Source organism: Protopterus annectens, chromosome 11.part0, assembly GCF_019279795.1.
Source record: "Protopterus annectens isolate FY-2018-M chromosome 11.part0, PAN1.0, whole genome shotgun sequence".
Classification (NCBI taxonomy): Eukaryota; Metazoa; Chordata; order Ceratodontiformes; family Protopteridae; genus Protopterus; species Protopterus annectens.
This window is the reverse complement of record NC_056745.1, coordinates 408,854,362-408,873,891: the sequence shown is the minus strand read 5'-3', so window position 1 is coordinate 408,873,891 and position 19,530 is coordinate 408,854,362. Positions and strand designations below refer to the sequence as shown.

At 41.8% G+C, this 19,530-nt stretch overlaps 1 protein-coding gene across 1 annotated transcript in view; it reads right to left on the bottom strand.

Moving 5' to 3' along the window:
* The window catches only part of APAF1 (apoptotic peptidase activating factor 1), a 2,040,921-nt gene that overhangs the window by 1,798,123 nt on the left and 223,268 nt on the right, over window positions 1-19,530 (bottom strand). Inside the window, exon 4 of the mRNA XM_044087206.1 lies at window positions 6,164-6,347. Coding sequence (XP_043943141.1) covers window positions 6,164-6,347 — 184 coding nt within the window. The remainder of the gene's footprint in view (window positions 1-6,163; window positions 6,348-19,530) is intronic.

Below are 19,530 nucleotides of genomic sequence, written 5' to 3'. Positions count from 1 at the left end.
ACTGGGATTTGCTTTCCATGGTGTGAATAACAAAATCTGATTCCATGAGCGATCCATTTAGAAATGGTCTGTTTTGAAATGGCTTTGCCTTGGGAACTTGAAGCATAAGAAACAAACAATTCCTCTGATTTCCTGATGTCCTTGGTTCTGTCCAGGTAAAAACGTAGTTATCTGTGCACATCCAAGGAATGCAAGATCCTTTCCCCCCTATTTTGAGGACTGGGGAAAAAAGTTGCCAGGTGAATAGTTTGATTTAAAGCCACTTTGGAAACCACCTTAGGCATGAAAGTAGGATTAGTCCTTAAAGACACCCTGTCTTGGTGAAAAATAATATAAGGTTCCACAGCCATGAGAGCTTGCAACTCTGAAACTCTCCTGGGAGAAGTCAGAGCTAACATGATGGCTGTCTTCCATGATAAAAACTTGATGTCAGATGTGGCAGCAGGCTCAAAAGGAGGTAAGGTGAGTTTTTCCGAAACATAGTGGAGATCCAGGGGGCCTTAAATTTTTAGCTCCTCTGAGAAACTGTCTCATGAGCTGGTGGGAAAAGATTGGAGGGTCTGTATTATAATGAGCAGAGATAGCAGAGGCATGTATCTTTATGGAAGAGAAGGAGAGACCCTTATGTAATAGGTCTGTCAGGTAAAGTAAAATCAGAGGAATATTAGGAATGAGAGGATCCGAATCCTGGGCCTGCATCCAGGTGCAAAATCTTTTCCATTTTCCTGCATAAGATTTTCTAGTGCTAGGACGTCTGGCTTCTAAAATGACATCCATAACCTGCTTGGGTAGGAGAGAATGAATCATAGACCCTGAATTAGCCAGGTAGCCAGGCTGAGAATTTTGACATGAGAGTGCAGAACCTGAGCCTGGTGTTGGGACAGAAGGTTCGGAGTCTGAGGTAAAACCCAAGGGGGCTCCTGAGAGAGGTTTTTCAGTGTTGGGTACCAAAACTGTCGAGGCCAATTTGGGGCCATTAAAATTATCATCTTGGGCTTGTCCTGCTTGATCTTTAATAACACCCATGGAAGAAGAGGTAGAGGCGGGAAGGCATACCCCGAGAGGTTTCTCCAACTGAATGACAGTGCATCCACTTTCCATGCTAGTTCGTGGAATGTCCTTGTGCAAAAAATCTGTAGTTGACGATTGAGGTGGGATGCAAAAAGATCTATGTGTGGGCATCCCCAGACTGCTGTAATCATCTTGAATATTTCGGTGTCCAGCATCCACTCGTGGGTCTGACAGATTCCTGCTCAGACTGTCTGCCAGGATGTTTGGTTTCCCTGGTAGATACTGAGCTTGTAGGTCCACTTTGCAAGCCAGAGCTGTGTTCCATAGATTCATGGCTAGTCTGCAAAGGGGGTAGGAGTGTGAACCCCCTTGCTTGTTTATGTACCACATAACTGTGGTGTTGTCTGTCCGTATCAGTAGTTGTCCTGGTTGTAGCAGATTCCTGAAGGCCAATAGAGCATTCTGAACAGCTAACATTTCCTTTAAATTGATATGCAGGTGCTTCTGATCCTTTGTCCAAAGGCCCTGCAGACATTTTCCCTGCAAATGGGCTCCCCATGTGTAATCTGAGGCATCCGTGGTTAGTATCTGGCTGGCTGGAGGCAGACTGAAGGCTTTCCCTTTGTTTGAATACATGCCTTGGTCCACCAAAGGAATTCTTTTTGTAGACAAGGCAGGACGGTGATCTGTGTGTCTAGACTGTGGCAATGCTGGGACCATACACTTTTTAGGTACCACTGTATTTTCCTCATATGTAGTCTTGCATATGGTACGAGGAGGATGCAGGAGGCCATGTAACCCAAAGCCTGCAGGAATTTCCTTGCAGATAGCCGAGTTAGAGACGCCAAGGTTTTGAAAGTTGAAGCCAGCTGTAATTGTTTTTCGGATGTCAGAAATGCCATCCGGGTTGTTGTGTTCAGAAGAGCACCCAGAAAAGTTCTGTTGTGAAGGTGTCAAATTTGACTTTTTTATGTTCACAGTGAATCCCAGGAACTTGAGAAGATTCTGAACAAATTCTAGATGCTGGAGTAAGACATCCTTGCTGTCTGCTTGAATAAGATAGTCGTCCAGATAAGGGTAAATTTGAATTCCCTTGAGTCTGCAATAAGCTACTACTGGTGCCAGGCATTTGGTGAAGACCCTGGGTGCAGTAGACAATCCAAAGGGCAGCGCAGAGAATTGATAGTGCCTCAATCCGGCCTTGAACCTGAGGTACTTTCTGCACTCCTGCCTGATAGGTATGTGTAAAGCCTCCTTTAAATCCAATGTTACCATCCATGCATTTTTGCTCAGCATTGGAAGTAGCTGCTGTAGAGTAAGCATCTTGAATTTTGGTATCTCGAGAAAAGTGTTCAAGACTGACAGATCCAGGATGGGTCTCCATGAATTTTGCTTTCTGGGGACTAGAAAAAGCCTTGAGTAAAAACCTTGTCCCATTTCTGAAATTGGAACCAGTTCTATGGCCTTCATAGCCAAGAGGGCTTCCACCTGGTTTAAGGCCTCTAACCATTGATGTTTTGGTAGATCCGGCCACCTGCTTGGTCTTGGTAGGGTATGAAAATGGAATTTGTAACCTCTTGAAACCACATCCAGAACCCACTTGTCTTGGGTTATGTAAGTCCAATTTAGGTGAAAAAGAGAGAGTTTTCTTCCGAGAGGGGCTTCCAGGCAAGAAGTTCCTGCAGCCGAGCAGAGGGAGTCATTGACCTGTTTTCTATGAGCTTGAGATCTGTCCTCTCCACCCCTAGGTGTGGAAGCAGTCCACTGACTTGGTCTGTAGGAGGTCTGCGTTTGGGGCCTTCCTCTGGAGTGTCTGTATCTACCCCTCTGAGGCCTGTCTGAATTGGGAAAGGACCAATTTTTAGTAGGCCAATTCCTACTAAATCTGGGGGGCTGTACTTGTAAGAAATCCTTAACCGTTTGCATGGATTTTGCCTTGTCCTCCATCTTCTTTATCACCTCTTCAGCCTTAGGTCCAAACAAAATATTATGCTGAATAGGAGCATCCAGTAACTTAGCTTTTACTTGATTCGGCAAGTTTTGTTCCTTTAACCAAGCATGTCTTCTAATGACTGTGCCAGAGGCAGCAGCCCTACAAGAAGCCTCCAAGGCATCAAAACCACAGTGTAAACCATGCTTCCCTACTTGTTCAGTGGCATGCATTAAATCATGTAATTCCTTATTATCTGCACAAGAGGAAATGGAAGTTAGCTTTTGTTTCAAAACAGACAGTAGAAATTGCTGGTATTTCAGCATATGAAATTGACAGTTTAAAGCCCTAATAGATAAAGTTGCAGAAGTGTACACTTTTTTGCCCCATCTCTCTAAAGCTCTGGAATCCTTCTCTGTGGGAATGGGGTTTTTAGCAGAAGCGGCCTTAACCCCCTTATGACCCTGAGAAATGGTTTCAGGATCAGCAGTAGGATTCTTGTATAAAAACTGGTGGGAATCAGGAACCCTATAATATCTGTCTGGCTTAACAGGAGCTGGAGGAAAAGAGTCAGGAGTTAAGTTAGCCTCAGAAAAGGCATCATCCACAATATCCAAAATAGGAGGAATAGCCAGGGGTGTATGTTGGGGAAGAAGAAGAAAATCCATAAGTCTTTTCTTAGATTCAGAGTACTCCTGTCCTTCCCAGTGAAAATGTTCCCTCATTTCGTGTAAAGTTTCCCCAAATGAAAAATCCTCAGGGGGAGAAGCTGAAGGAATGGATTCCTCAACATCAGAATCCTCATAAGGAGGGAAAGAATAATCCTGGTCAGAAGAAGACACTGAAGAAACTGAAGCCTGATCAGAAGAGTCATAATACAATTCCTGCCTTGGCCTTTTATCTGGAGGGGGATGTGAATCCCTAATCATAGTAAGTAAGTCCTCCGCCATCTTAAGTAACTGTTTCTGAGACTTGGGTCCCGGATCAGAAGAGGTCTGGGCTGAAGTCTTTGATTTGGAAGGAGTCTTTGCCTTTGTCTTTGGCTTTGCCTTTATCAGAAGCTGTGTAGGCCTGAAAACCCCCTTGGAAGCTGGTATCTGCACAGTGGCTCCGGACCCATCCGAAGGAGCATTATCCGAAGGTCCTGCAACTGAAATATTCAAAGGCCTAGTTGGCTCCTCGTGGGAGTCCGTTTCGGCCATCGGTTCCGAAATGACCGACGACAGGGGCTGCGAAAGCGCCTCACTGACGACGGCCGAACCTGAAGCTGGCTCTGTTTGTAAAACATCGTCTGTTTTGGACCTCGGAGGCCTGTCTTTATTCTTGCGTCATTTGTGAACTCCGGTAGTCGGAAGAGTGTCCGACGACATTTTGTAATTAAATCGCCTACCGAAGTAATGAAAAGCAAAATCGTACCTTCGTTTAATCGTACGTTGATTAAATCTAGCACAAAACCGACAACTAGCTACGTCGTGGTCAGGCCTAAGCAAGGAATACAGTAAGAATGAAAATCCTTATGAGGTATTTGCTTCCCACAAGAAATACAATTAACTTTTTCTGACATCACACTGGAGCAGGAAAAAAGTTTCCCCAATGGGGTACTTAGCTTTGAGTAGAAGAAGACTGAAGTACGTAAGAAAAAATTGTCAGGAGTCAGTCGACCGGCACTTGTGAACTGCTTTCACCGCACGGCAAGAAAGACTGGAGAACATGGCGTCGGCTGCCAGCTTTGTACTCCTGGCGTGCTGACATCAGGGAGCATGGCTGAGCAGCCGACGCCGGACCCAGACTTTGGGATTCTGGCCGACCGAGGACTGCCTGCCGGCAGGGGTCTACAGTGATGACTGCAACAGTGAAACACGATGAACATCAATTATGTGCACTGCATACAAAGTTTTAATAAAATACACATATTATCACATATACATCATATACAAATTTAAGAGACGTTGAAGAATGGCTTGAATAGCAAGCTGGTCAGTAAGACATAGCAAGGCTGTGGTTTTACAACCACATGAATATAAAGTTAGATTACATATTGTATACGTACTTATGCACACAGATAGGAAAGTATATGGAAATATCAAGACTACATTTGCCTAAACGTTCAAATGGTAACCAGTGTAACTCTACTGCAGTCAAATATTCAGGAAAAGAGAGAAAGATCCATACATTTTATCACAATGCAGGTGCAGGGAAGAAAAAGAAAATAAATTAATTTGGATGGAATCAGTATTATACAGACTGTTACTGGGGGATTCCTACAGTGAATCAGCTAATGGGAAAATACTTTCAGTACAGTAACACAATTCATTTTCAAAGTTGCTTGACATGTTTTTTATTAAAACGTTGTAAGACTTTTATTCTTCTAGAATCTTAGTACATTTGCAACTCTTAAATCCAAACGACAAACCAAATAAAAACCGAAGGCAGCTGCTGTGAAACAAAAAACGACTCCAAAGATATTGTAGTAGCACTTCATGCACAACTGTTAAAAACGATCACTTGATGCACTTCAAAAAGACAAGACATTTGCAACGCTGTGCGTTTGTTTCCAAGATGCAATTGTTCAAAGCAATACTGTACTATCAAATGAGGGAAACAGTCTTGGAAATGTATGTCTGCATGAGTACATGCACTAATGGGCAACACTGTTGCTGACCATATGAAAAGTAATTACCAGTCATGGGAAAAAAGCATTTAGCAACAAGCATGAAACAAAAACAAACCAAAAATACAATTGCCTAGTCTGGGATAATCATTCCACTAAGTGTTACAAAAAACAAGCAGATACTAAAGATGTAATTTCACTGCTGCAAAGGCTGCAGATCTGAGTGTGTCTAGACAGCATCTCTAGCTGAGGCTAAATCATACAGCTAATCTAACAGCCTATGGGTGGGGGAAGGAAAATACAAATGGACACTGTAAACTTTTAGCAATGACCATGCCCCACTGAAGTTTGTGAAATCTGACCTGCTGCATGCTAATAAGCTTCTCTGAAAATCCTGCCTCTGTGTGAACATGTGACTTGCATAGCACTAAAATGTAAACAAAGTACTCAGGCAAGCAGCTGATTTCAGAAACGAGATTGTGCCCCTTTAACAATTAAAACTACATTTTCTGAGTGAATGAGCAATGGATTAATGCATTTACAGGGACTTGACAGGGTACTGAGCTGGAAAAAACTAGGAAATTGAGGAAATACAAGCATGTTTGTTTTACCTTGGGTATTTCCGCACCATTAACAAACGCAGACGGTCCCTTGCCTCTTCTATATTAATTGGTGGTCTCTGGGACAACTGGGAATCATTTTCTAGACGGATGCACAGATTCTGGAGTTTTAACAGCAGCCCAGCTTTGTCTTGTTTCCCAACAGACAACCAGTGTACTCCTCCAGGGAAAGAATCTAAATGTGCAAAAGAAGAAAACTCATTTAAAGTACATGACACAGCAGTATTTCAGCATCAGTAAGAAACACAAACTTCCAGGAAAACTAGCTATTGAAGATTTTCAACATTAAATCACATGAAAACAGGCAGATGAGAAACTAGAATGGAAGCAATATTGTCCGAGGCACTAAATCACAAAGGAAACTATGCAGAACTGTACTAAAAGCACTGAACCACAAAAATGAATTGCACTGTAGAGCGAGTTTTTGACTGTCGTCACTTAAGAACAGAACCCGATGTTGTAGAAGCAGTCATCCACAAGCTGTCAAGGTAATGCATTGTAGCCAGTGTACAAGGCCTAAGAAATGCTAGTGCATAACAAAGGTTTGTGGGAACAACGGCAAGGGGAAAAAGGTAGGAGGAGGAGGCAGCATTAACTTTGGGGTGTACCGGGGACATATTTCCTGAAGTGATCTTACTATATGTTAACAGCCTGTTGCAGGTATGAAGCAGATATGTTGCAATGCAGCAATTTAATATAATAAAAACTGAATAAAAATAATGATATGCTTCTAGTAGCAGAATGTGTACACTGTCAACAACAAAAGAAAAGGAAAGGAAATATTACAAAAGTAGAACAATAATTGGGAAGAAGGTTCATAGATTAGTACTAGGCTAACTGCCCTTCTGGGCCATTTTAAGCCTAGCCAATTACCCCATGTGAGAATCAAACCCTGTACCTCATGTCTGTAAGGTAAACACCTTAACCATTATGCCAACCTCCCACCCTCTACAGTTTATAATACCGGCACCAGGGAAGTTGACAGCAAGGAGAAAGGACATATGGGACTACAAGAAGGTAGAAAACAAATTAAATGCTAAGTGGTGAGAAAAACTATCAGTACAGGAAAGCTGGAAGAGCACTAAGGAAGGAATTAGTGAGCAGGGGAATGTCATGTGTACTTTTTAAGGACAGAAAGGAAGTACAGAAATATGAGACAAGGATCATGGCCAAACAGCAATGCAAAAAATGTTATTCGATTAAAAAGGAAAATGCAAAGTAAAGGCTAAGATTCTGAGGATATAAAAGGTACATGAAGACTACTCAGAAAACAGGCAGAAAAAGTCATCCATCTGACCAAGGCAAAACTAGAGATCCAGATGTCTGAAAAATTAAAAAAAAAAAAAAAAAATAATATATATATATATATATATATATATATATATATACACATACATATACATATACACACACACACACACACAAACACACACACACACACACACACACACACACGAAATTATTAAGATTTGTATAAGAGAAGCAGAAAAGGACAATCTGTTAAAGTGTTATGGAAATGGGACAGATGATGCATGAAAGACAAGAAAACCAAGTAAATAAATGCAAATGAATTAATTACGGATATAATTTACTCATTTGCATTTATTCACTTGGTTTTCTTATCTGCAAAAGAAGAAGTTATGTACTCACCATAACGTTCCATCTGAGTTGTTGCTCTTCATTTGTCTTCAACCTGTGGGTACTCGGATCTGGCACAGATCCGACTCAGCCGCATTTCCAGCATCTGATCCGAGCTCCAGGCCCCCCCTCCACCCATAATGCCCTGTCTCCCTCCTTTCTTCAGATTGAGTTTGCTGCTAACCAATAATCCCAACCTAACCCAAAATCTTCTCTGATAACAACAGGTCCCCGGAAGCATGAAGAGGAGAACAAGGGCAACATAGTAACTGTATCTCTCCTATCCAGGCCACCACACAGCCCATGTATGGCAGGGGGAAGGAGGGAGGGATGGTTGAAGACAAATGAAGAGCAACAACTCAGATGGAATGTTATGGTGAGTACATAACTTCTTTATCTGAAGTTGTTGTCTTCATTTATTCTTCAACCTGTGGGACAGAGTCCCCAGCTACTAAACACCTGGGCGGATATTCTGTAACATGGCAGAGCAAAAGGATGCCCTGTTCCTGGATAGAACCTCCAACTTGTAGTGCAAAGTGAAAGTATGTGTGGAGGCCCAAGTAGCAGAAGAGCAAAATGTTGTCCAATGAAACTCTAGACCAGAAGGCAGCCAAAGTAGCCATAGATCTACTGGAATGCACCTTAACATGATCTGACAGGGCCTCTAGCTGAATAAGCCAGAGTAATGCACTGGGAAATCCAGCGAGGAATGGTGACATTTGACACTGGTTTCCCAAAAAAGGGCTTAGAATAGGAGATAAAGAGCTGGTCAGACTTCCGTAAAGATTTAGTCCTATGTAGGTTAAAGCATAACTATCTATGAACATCCAACAAATGCAGTTTGTACTCTCTCTTATTCTGAAAGTTTGGGAAGAAGACAAGGAGATTAATTACCCGATTAATGTTCAATTCCGAAGCCACTTTGGGGATAAAGGAGGGGTCCTTATGAAAGATCAAATAAGGATGTTTGATCGATAATGCCTGAAGTTCAGAGACCCTTTTAGCTGATGTAATGGCAACCAAGAAAGCCATTTTCCATGACAAGAACTGTAGATCCACTGAAGCTGCAGGTTCGAAAGGGGGCAAGACCAGAGCTTGCAGAACTAGAATAAGATCCCAAGAAGGTGTTGGATCCTTAAATCGGTGGCCAGAGTAAAAAGGTACCTTTCAAAAAGGCTTTGCAAAGCTTAGAAGAAGCCTGAGAAGCTGTATTATCACCTACATGAAAATTAGATATAGTTACCGGTTGAACATTGACTGTAGAAAAACTGGAGCTTTGATGAAAAATGCTTGCCAACAATTCCAGAACTACCAGAACTGGAGCAGTAAAGGGGTCTAGATCACGCTGAGATGTCCAAATAGAAAAATGTTTCACTTGCTGGAATAAATCTTCCTGGTAGAAGTGGTATGAGCTGCCACCAGTATCTTTTTGACTGGTGACGATAACCCTGGAGTCCCGATTATCATGGGAAATGGACCAGCCAAGCTCTGAGCTTCAGACTGACCAGGTCTGGGTGAGGTACCGCTGACGGATGAGAGATCAGATCCAGAACTGGATCTAATGTCCAAGGTGAACACACTACATGAGCCCACAGAGAAGGGAACCAGGCTTGCGAGGTCAGAATGGGGCAATGAGGATGAGAGAGCTCCCCAGCCTGTGAACTTTCTGAAGGAATTTTGGGATTAGAGGGAGAGGAGGATAAGCATATAGGAGGACGTGAGGGGGAAACGAACCAGAGCATCTCTGGGGGCTTACCCCTGTGGGAGGTTCACAGCAAAAAACTCAGTGCACTTCATGTCTTCTTTGGCACTGAAAAGAATCTGGAATAGATGCCTAATCCGGACTGGTCTAAGGGAATGGGCTGGATGACTCACTTTTCTAGGAGCTTTGCAATTTCCAGTGCTGCCTCCTCTCTTTGCGTGGATGGAATGTCTAGGAGGTGTTTGGGCGGGAGCAGTGGCTTAATGAAGGGGATTGATTAGCCTCTGGATATGATCTGCAACACCCACTGATCATCTGTGATGCACTCTCAGGCTGTTGGGTGTAGGGAGAGGTGTCCTCTGACTGCCTTTAGAGTTGAGCAGCCGCGCAACCCTTCATGGCTGCTGCACAGATCTGTCCAAGAAAGAAGCTTGAGACCCATGATTCCTTAAGCCCCCCATCTGCCTCGGGAGTGATGTCTGTCGAAACCCCCTCTGCCTCTGGTGGAAGGAGAGTCCTGTGATTTATGGAACCACATCTTCTTTGCCCCCCGCTGGTTCCTTGAAAAGGTCCATTGAGGGATCAAGAAGAGGATTTTGATGGCAGACAGAGTCTTCCCGTCTTTCTCACTCTGGACTAGAGGGTCACATACTGACTTTCCAAAGAGGGTGGAACCATCGTATGGGGCATTAGTGAATGACGCCTTAAAGGGCTCTGGGAAGGCCCAGAGCCAGGCATAACGCCTGATGGCAACACCTGTCCCAGCAGCTCTAGCAGTGACCTCGGTAGCATGAGAGGAGCCACATAGAGGTGTTAGCAACTGACGTGAGGGTGGCCATCCGGGAGGAGAAAACCTTCTTGTCCTCCACCGACATGCACACTGAGGTACACTTGGTAATCTTTGACTAGGTCTTGCTGAAGTCTAATTACATGTGCCATGCAGTTCAGCACATGTACAGAGAACATTGCTGAAGCGTATACCTGCTTCCCAAAATGGTCCATCGTCCTGGAATCTCTGTCTGGGGGATGGACTGTGGAGCCCCCTTGTGCGAGCTCCTTCTTGGTGGCAGCTGACATCACCATGGCATCAACGAGGGATCCCTTGGTCCAATAAGTCCTGTCTGACAGTGCACTCAGTACCTTATCAGGGCATTTGAATATCAGCTCCACTGTGTTGGGCTCCCTCCACGCCAGAGATGTAATCAGATCCACCAGCAGATCTGTGGGAGGGGACATTCAGGATGTAGAGAGTCCTGAACCAAAGACCTCCAGGAACACCAACTCGTCTGGGTTGGTTGTTTAGACAAACCACCCCACTCACTGAGAAAGGATCTCCATGATGTCTCCTAATAAGACATCTTCGAGGGGCGTGACCAGGGGGGAACCCTCCCCTTCCTCCAAATCAGTGTCCTCTGAGGGACTCTGGTGGGGAGTCTCAGTGCCTCCTTTTGCACGTGTGTTTTCGAGAAACCTCCTCAGAGGGGTCTCTGGGGAGGACTTGAAAACATCAATCTGTTCCTATGGGGGAACCCCCTGTGGCAGACAGGCAGCACGCTGTCCCTGAGGGGCCAGGATGGTGGAATCCGGACCAGATACAGAGGGAGTCAGGACGGACTCGGAGGATGAAAGCATCACATGTCTCAATGGAACAGACAGGGCCCTCTCCACCATGTCAAAAGCAGAGGGAGAACATACCCTGGAAGGGACTGTGACTGGGTCCATCACCCTCTAATACAACCGGAGAGCCAGAGCCAAACCTCCAGGCACTGAGACTCTGAATGGGACATTAGACTCTGAAAAGCTCAGAGCCAACACACCCATGTAGGATCCAGTGCCGAGATCATGGCTCCGTGAGCTGGTCAGCTCCAAGCTAGTCGGAGCAGAGACACTCAGGGTAATGGCCTGCATCAAGGTACAGGGTACCATCGGCACCTACCCCTTGATGCTGACACACCTCGGACCAGAGTACTCCAAAACCAGGAGTCGGATCAGAGAAGGAGTGATTGGGACAAAAGCAGACTGCATGCCCCCAGCCCTGGAGGGGGAGGGGGGCAGGCAGGACTCCTATCTGAATCTGTGTGAAGATAAACTTCCGCATCATCCTGTCCACCTCGGCTTCAGAAGGGCTGCAGGTGGACCTGGAAGAAGAAGCCACATACACCGGCCTCAAGAGATAGTGGGGTGAAGCTAAAGGTGATGAGTGGACCCGACATACCTCCGGCTCCAGAGAAAAACAAGGGGAGCAGAGCCAGGTAGAACCTGCTCCGGCAGCTGGGTGGGATTTAGCAAAGGGCTCTGTCGAGGTAGAGTGGTCAGGGGACTGCTTTCTCAGTCGATCTCGGTCCTTGTGTTTCCGCTACTCTCCATTCCCAGTCCTCTTAGCGGGAGGTTGATTCCCAGAGGCTGGGGCGGAGGAAGCAGAAGCAGTCACTGAAGCAGCCGGAGCCTCCGCCAGAGGAAGAGGAGGAAGGAGGAAACCTTTCAGGATGAGCTTTATTCCTACTGTCGATCAATGTGTGGGGATTGAAGCCCGCGCAGATCAAGCAGGAGGAATCAAGGTGAGCCATACCTAAACAAACTACACACAGAGTGTGGCCATCAGCTGGGGAAAGCTTGTGGCCACACTCTATGCACTTTCTAAAGCCAGGTTTGGGCATCTCAGTCATAAGGAAAGAACACACACACACACACACACACACACACACACACACACACACACACACACACACACACACACACACACACACACACACACAGAAAAACAAATCAATTTACTCAAATACAGTCACTTAAAGCCCGGACCACGATGCAAACACCAGCGTGGCAAACAAGATCTAAAGGAATGAGGGAGACAAGGTCATTACGGTGGTTGGGGGAGGAGCTTGGAGCTCAGATCAGATGCTGGATATGCGGCAGAGTCGGATCAGAGTACTCACGGGTTGAATAACAAATGAAGACAACAACTTCAGATCAGAGAGTTTGCAGGATATCAAACTGTAAGAGAAGGAGAGGCAATAATTATGACAGTTGAGAAGGTATCTTAATAAAGAGAAAGCACAAGTTGAATTCACAGGCATGAGACAGGGGTATGATGGACCAATTCCACCCAGGTACTGCGTTAACTGGCAGATGTGCAAGGTGACCAGTGCTAACAATGTATACTATATACCCAGGGATGAGAATAATAAGATAATGGGGGTCACTTGAACTTAGAAAGGAAAACAAAAAAGCCAACTAATTCCAGACTAATCAGCCTTATCCCCATCTCAGAAAAAGGTTGCAGAAGAATTTTGAAGGGTATACTTGTTAACTGAGTGCAGATTGTCTAATTAGTACATGGTCAAATACATCAAATACATACAAAAGAGGTTCTGCCCATTTAATCCATTTCTATTACTAGGTCACTGCCAATACTGAAAAGTGGAATCCAGTGACTATATTGTGTCTGAGGATCAGGAAGACCTTTGACAACATTCCACAGAGGATGCCAATATAAAAACTAAATGGTATGTGCACAAAAGGCACTAGTCTGCTGATATTAGGCAGATGGCAGCAGCTACAGTGAAATGTCAGACAAGAGGCTAAAGACCACTGCAGTATCATATGGTATGATGGTTTTATAAAGCAGCCACAAATTAGTGGAAACTACAGCAGCCTGAAATGCAAAGTTGCCAAAGGGATGGCAGCAGACATTCCATTAAAAAAAAAAAAAAAAAAAAAAAAAAAAAACACAAGTATGCAATATTAACCATTCTAGTAGTGGGGATCTCTGGGGAATTTGTGGATCAGAGCTACCCCCAGGAGCAGATTTGGGTGTTATAACTATAACAGTGCTAAATTATGCAGTGTAGTGTAAAACAGCAGCGGCAAAGGCAAACAAAATGTTTGTGCACTTTAGCAGGGTGTGTGGAATCTAGATATGCTGCTACCACACTCCCATTGTAAAAGGTATGAGCAAGGCCTCATCTGGAATGTAATGATCAAGACAACAACAAAAAAAAGGGATGATTACCAAGCTGGAAAGCAAAACAAAGACTATGGCAATAAATTAAAAAGGGAAGTTGATATACAATACTGAGACAACTGCAACTAAGGACTGAAGACAGATAACTAGAAATAAGTTAACGGAGAAGTTAGTGTGTCCCCGGAATGCACTGAAAGCTATGTGGGTTGGAGGGGTGGACTGTAGGTCTACAGAAAGACAATTATGTCTAGGACATTGAGGGAAGGGGAGCTGCACATATCTTGATATCTTGGGCAGTTATAAAGGATGAAAGTTCATTTTAAAGCATCTACATATGTTTATAAAAGAGGACTTAATACCTATTCACATATGCTGGTTGGTAGAAGTGTAAGGTCTTTAAAAGAAAAAAAAAATGACTAAGACAAGAGAACATGCAATAAGGATGGTCTTATAAAAATACCTACATAGGGACAAACTATAGAGAGCATATGAGACAAACAACTACAACTATTGTACTTAGAAGACAAAGGTATAGACCAGTAGTATTAATGGAAGACAGAAAATATTTTGAGCACTTGCACTGAAGGTGAAAGAGAAACAAAAATGAACATAAAAGACACATTGTTCATCTACACAGAAAGAGTACAAAACACAGAAAAGAAGAAACAAAAAGTGCACAAAATTTTTATCAAGCAATTCAATTTTAGCATAGAAAGGCAGAAGGGAAATTAAAGAGGGGAACAGCACTACAGGAGGAAACAGGGTAAAGTGGGAGAATGAAACTAATCTGCTAACAAATTCTGCTTTAAGTAGTTAAGCACAGTGGATTTTGATATTACAGAGCTGAACCTTTTAGATAATGGCATATCAAAAAACAGAACGAGCAAAGCATTTCCTTAGTGAGGCAAGGAATGAATGAATATAACATTTTCTATACAATGAAGAGTCACCTCTCAAAACACAGCATATACAATAAGGTGTGGGTTATAGGGATCTTTTTCATGAACTAAAAAAAGAGCAAGAATTGCCATCATCCATGTTATGTTATGCTTAATATAACCTTGAAAGCAGTCTTTGGTCAGCAATACAGTCACATACGGTCAGTATGAATACAGTTGCATGGTGTCAATCTGTCTGTTTGCTATTTTATCACCTATATCTACCTACTGCATTAAAAGCTGTGGATCCAAGGCTATCACCTAATAATTTAGCTGACATTTAGCTGTGATTCCTTTATTGTGAGGTTGTTATTGACTTTATTATTATTATTTTTAATCAAGGACTAATAAAATTCCTGCAAGTTTCAACAATCATTGCTGGATGCACCTGAAACTACTTGGACTTAAAACAATGCATTACTTTGAGGAAAGTTGTAAAACAATCAGACGAGAAATTAAAAGTTGTGTGAGATGCTCACAATGACAGATGTAACAATATGGTCACTGCTGTTGAATGCTCAAATGGCTTGGGAAAAAGCCAAAGATGGATGGCAGCCTGTCAACAGATAATTGTAACACACAAATGCCCCCAAGAATGCATAATAGCAATCTCACTCCATGGCTGCTACAGCACGCCCTATGTGCTTACAACTGTTCATTTTTGTACTTAAAATAGGTAGACAAACTGAAAAAAAAAAAAAACGTACAGGCAGACAGACTGCACAAAAAATGCTCTACAGCAGGGTAAAGATGCCAGAAGTAGTAAAGGAAAAGCAACATAATACACCAATATATTTACATCACACAGGAACTAACTTTCTGGTACCTTTCCAGAAATCATTCAAGAAAAAATGGTATACAGCATACAAACTAATTTAATTACATAACAAAATAACTAAGCGTATACTATTTGGGCACAATTTAATGACCAAGGTAACATATAGATCTGCAAGGAGCTGATTAAATGTACACAATATAACATTCACTACGAAACAATATGGCTCTGCTACAGAGACAATCAGATTATAAATAAAATAAGTTAACAGCTGTCAGCTTTACATAGAAAAAAGTAGAAAAAAAACAAAAATTGCTACCAGATACAATATAAACATAGTTCTTTCAGGATGGAACCTATTTTGCAACAATGGTTCTATTATTTATACACCTACTGTTACATTAAGTATCTCATACAACTCTATTATGTACATTATAAGCATCACAAATGTAGCAATATATGTGTGGCTTTGAAGAGTTCTAACCACTGTACACTTTTAGGCTCCTCGAAGGGTGAATAAACTACAGTATCCTTGTAGGACTGTCAGAGCAAATCCTGTTCTATCCCTGGACTGTACGTATAGCTTATACTTTGAAAAAAGTGTGCCAGAGAACTAAATGTCACCTTCACAAACACTCTAAGCAGACCTATTCCTATTATGCTGAAGAAAGCTGTAGTGGTAGCTGTTGATCTGATGGAGTGGGCCCCAACCTCCCCAATCAATGTTTTTTTTTTTTTTGCACAATTGGCTAGACACTATAAAACAGTATGTTTGAATACTGGTCAAAGTGGCTTCCCTTTATGAAAACAAGTGGCTGTTCAATATATACTTAATGGGTTTTGTCTTTTCTATGCAATATTCCAACGCACTATATACATTCCCTCAGTGCAATAACCTCCTTTTATTTTTTTTATCTGGTGAAGAAAAAAGGAAGTTCAATAGAATGGGTCAAGGAAAATTCATACATCATTTTAAGCATTTTAAAGAAAACCTTCCCTTATGAAGACTGATGTGGCTCTCACACATTAAGGTTGATAGTTTGAGCTGATACACAAAAGAATGGTATACCAAAGCTCTCAGAGATTCATAAGGACTACTACACAATAAAACCTTATATATATGTGTAGCCCCCAAGGTTGGTCCATGATTTAAAAACACTAGCAACTGTTAGGCAGGTTCCAACTGCAAAAATTATAGGACCTGAGCCTCTTACTGGCAGTCACTGAAAGATGTCTGACGTGACCAATTGAATCGGCTTGTCTGCAGATGTGTTGTTCAATGTAAAATAGCACAGTACAAATGCTACACTATTTGTGAAAAATAAAGGTTTAAAATATGCACTGCAGTTAAAATCCTACTGGTCATGCTCTCCTCTGTGGTGCAGGCAAAGCCGTCATGGTGACCTCACGTCTCTGCCTCAGCAGGGATGCAATAGTGCTCCAGCCAATGGCAGTGTTTACTATACTGGATTCCAACATTATTATATTATGCTAATACATCTGGCCTGGTAGAAGAAAGTGAAGCTTTTATAAATTGCTCCATCACTACTGCTGACCAAGCAGCAGACTTGCTATGTTACCATCCCTCTAGCTAACTTATACTTAGCACACCAATTATGTAGAAATAATGCAAACAAGGGACTTCTGGTATGGTGCTCTTTGAATGAAGTCAGTGATTTTAGATCTTCCACATGGAAAAAAATTGCTTGAAAATGTTAAAACAAAACTATCGGTCCAACTAAGATCAATAAAGGAGACCCAATGTCATCTCAGAAGAAATATAAGAAAATAAACCAAAAAGCAAGTAAAGTTCATGTTCATTCCTACACTATCATCTATTAAATGGAACTTCCTAAAACTCCTCCCCTTAGACGATGCTGTAAATAAATTCAATACAACTTTTTTAAATATCCTAAACAACCTTGCACTTCCTAGAAGGAAGAGACTGAAAACAAATAATGCAATGTGGGTAATCCAAAAAGAGTAGAATGCTAATTCAGGATAGAGAAAAAGCATGAAAAGAACGGTAAAAAATGTAAAACACCTCAATATCTTGGAAACTTAGAATGCTTCACAATTGTACTAAAAAGCAAATAAAGGAAGACAAAAAGCTGTACTATAATAAATTTCAGAATACTACTAAACACAACCCTAAAATATTTTGGACATCCATTAAAAAGTCTTACATCCTGCCCAAAAATTCAACCCAAACCCCTCTCCCTATAACTCACCACTCGAATTCTTACTTTAAAGTATAGCATGTCTAATCAAGGATTCCCCAACATCTAATCCAAACCCTGCCCAACAGCCACATATTACTACATCCACTTTCACCTTCAAACCTTTGCCCACATCCTGTACAAAACTAGTCTTTAACCATGCTCTTCTTTAATATTTTCACCAACACCCTCTACACATCCATAAAACAGGCCACCCTAATACAATATACAGATGTTTCCACTCATCTGCACATCTGAACACATGGTTCACCTCCCAAAAATTACTCAGGAAGCTTTAACAGCCTCTGAAACATGCCTTTGTCACTCAACTCATGCTCATCCCAAAAAAGACCAAACTACTACTTTCCCCCCAAATTCCTCTATCATGAAAAAATCTCTCATGATAATACAACCACTGAAGTTACTTCTCATAGCAAATTATTAGATGCGATAGTGGGTGATAATCTTACATTCGACCTGCATTTACAAAATTGCATAAGAAATACTTAAACCAGGGATGCTGTAGAGAGCCAAAAACTGTCTCACTGATGCAACTAAAACTACACTTGCCATTACTTGTCTCCTCACTATTCTTTATGGCGCTGCCATCCTTTCCAACCTCCAGACTTAACAAAAATTAAAACCTGAACAATGCTATAACAAAGTTGCTAAATTTGCAGCAAATACCCCTTTCAGAACCCACCACTGTATAGTGTTAAAAAGCCTAAACTGGTTAGAAATCATCATCTAACATGCACAGCTTCTTACCATCTATAAAATTATCAAGCCTCCATCTGCCTGTCTAGCAATAAAAAACATTCCACATAACTACAGTATGTTCTCAGTTGGTCACTGCAATCCAGTGACCCAAAACTCCTGTCCGTCTACAAACCTATCAAATCTCCTGTGGATTGTCTGTACTTGTACAAGGTTTATTAAGGCCTAGAACTCCTTACCTGTATCAATCAGATCTAAACCCTCCCTCCCATCTTTCAAAACCACTTTGAAAGACTTCCCAGCTAAAATCTGGCTCCATTCTTGCTCAAAACCAGGACAAACTATATGTCTAAATATGAACAAGTACCTTCTCAATCCTTGTGCCACCTTACTCTCTTCCTTCACGTACCTCCTTACGGCTATCTAATTCTCCTCCCTGACCTTTTCTCTAAATATACCATTAGCCTATTTTTCCCCTCACTTCATATTGTAATTCCTGTTTGTATTAGACTAATTTCTCTAAAAACTGTCTAAAATATCTCTAAATATTAAATGATAGTCATGTACCTTGTATCGATTCTTAACCAATGTTTTTATATTATATTTTCAAAAATTGTAAAATTATTGTTCTTAAAATGCGTTGTAATAATTTGGAGTTTTTTTCCCTCTGGGTTTCTACCCAGTCGGACTTTGACAGTAATGAAATGTCAATGAATAAATAAATGAAGAATAAAGTATAACTGAAACGTCTACAGAGCTGAAACTCTCACCACATATACATATGATTGTCATGATGTCTAGAAGTAAAATGGGAAAAAAAGTGACAGTGCATAAAAACCAAGCAAGCAGAGTTGGTGTAGCTAACAGAACTTGAAGACAAATCAAAAAGGGAAAATCTAGTAACTATCAATAAAATGAAAATGAGAACTGTATATAATTTGAGAGAACAACTTAGTAAATGGACTGGAATTCTCTCACAAGAGATTCATATAAAAAGGACATACCACATATTTGTTTCCAGCTTAGCATCAAGTAAAAAAAAAAATTCAGACCACTGATAGTCAAATTTCAAATCTACCAGCAAAAGAAATAATCTTGTCTAAGATATGGCGCAAGGCAAAATAGATGGCATGTGAATATATGTGGACAATAGCTATTCAGAAATGACACTCAGGAAAAAAATTAAATTTATTTCCGTGGTAAGACTATGAAAAGAAAAAGAAAAAAAAAAAAAAGACTCAGATTTAAACTGTTTTACCATGCATCATTCCAAGAGATATTTCATAGTGGTGCCAAGACATTCCAGGATGCAAACCACACAGAACAGACGTGCAGCTTCCAGTGAAAACAAAGCAACCAGGGCATGGAACAGCAAAGCAACTCATACTACTTCTGCTAAAGGGGT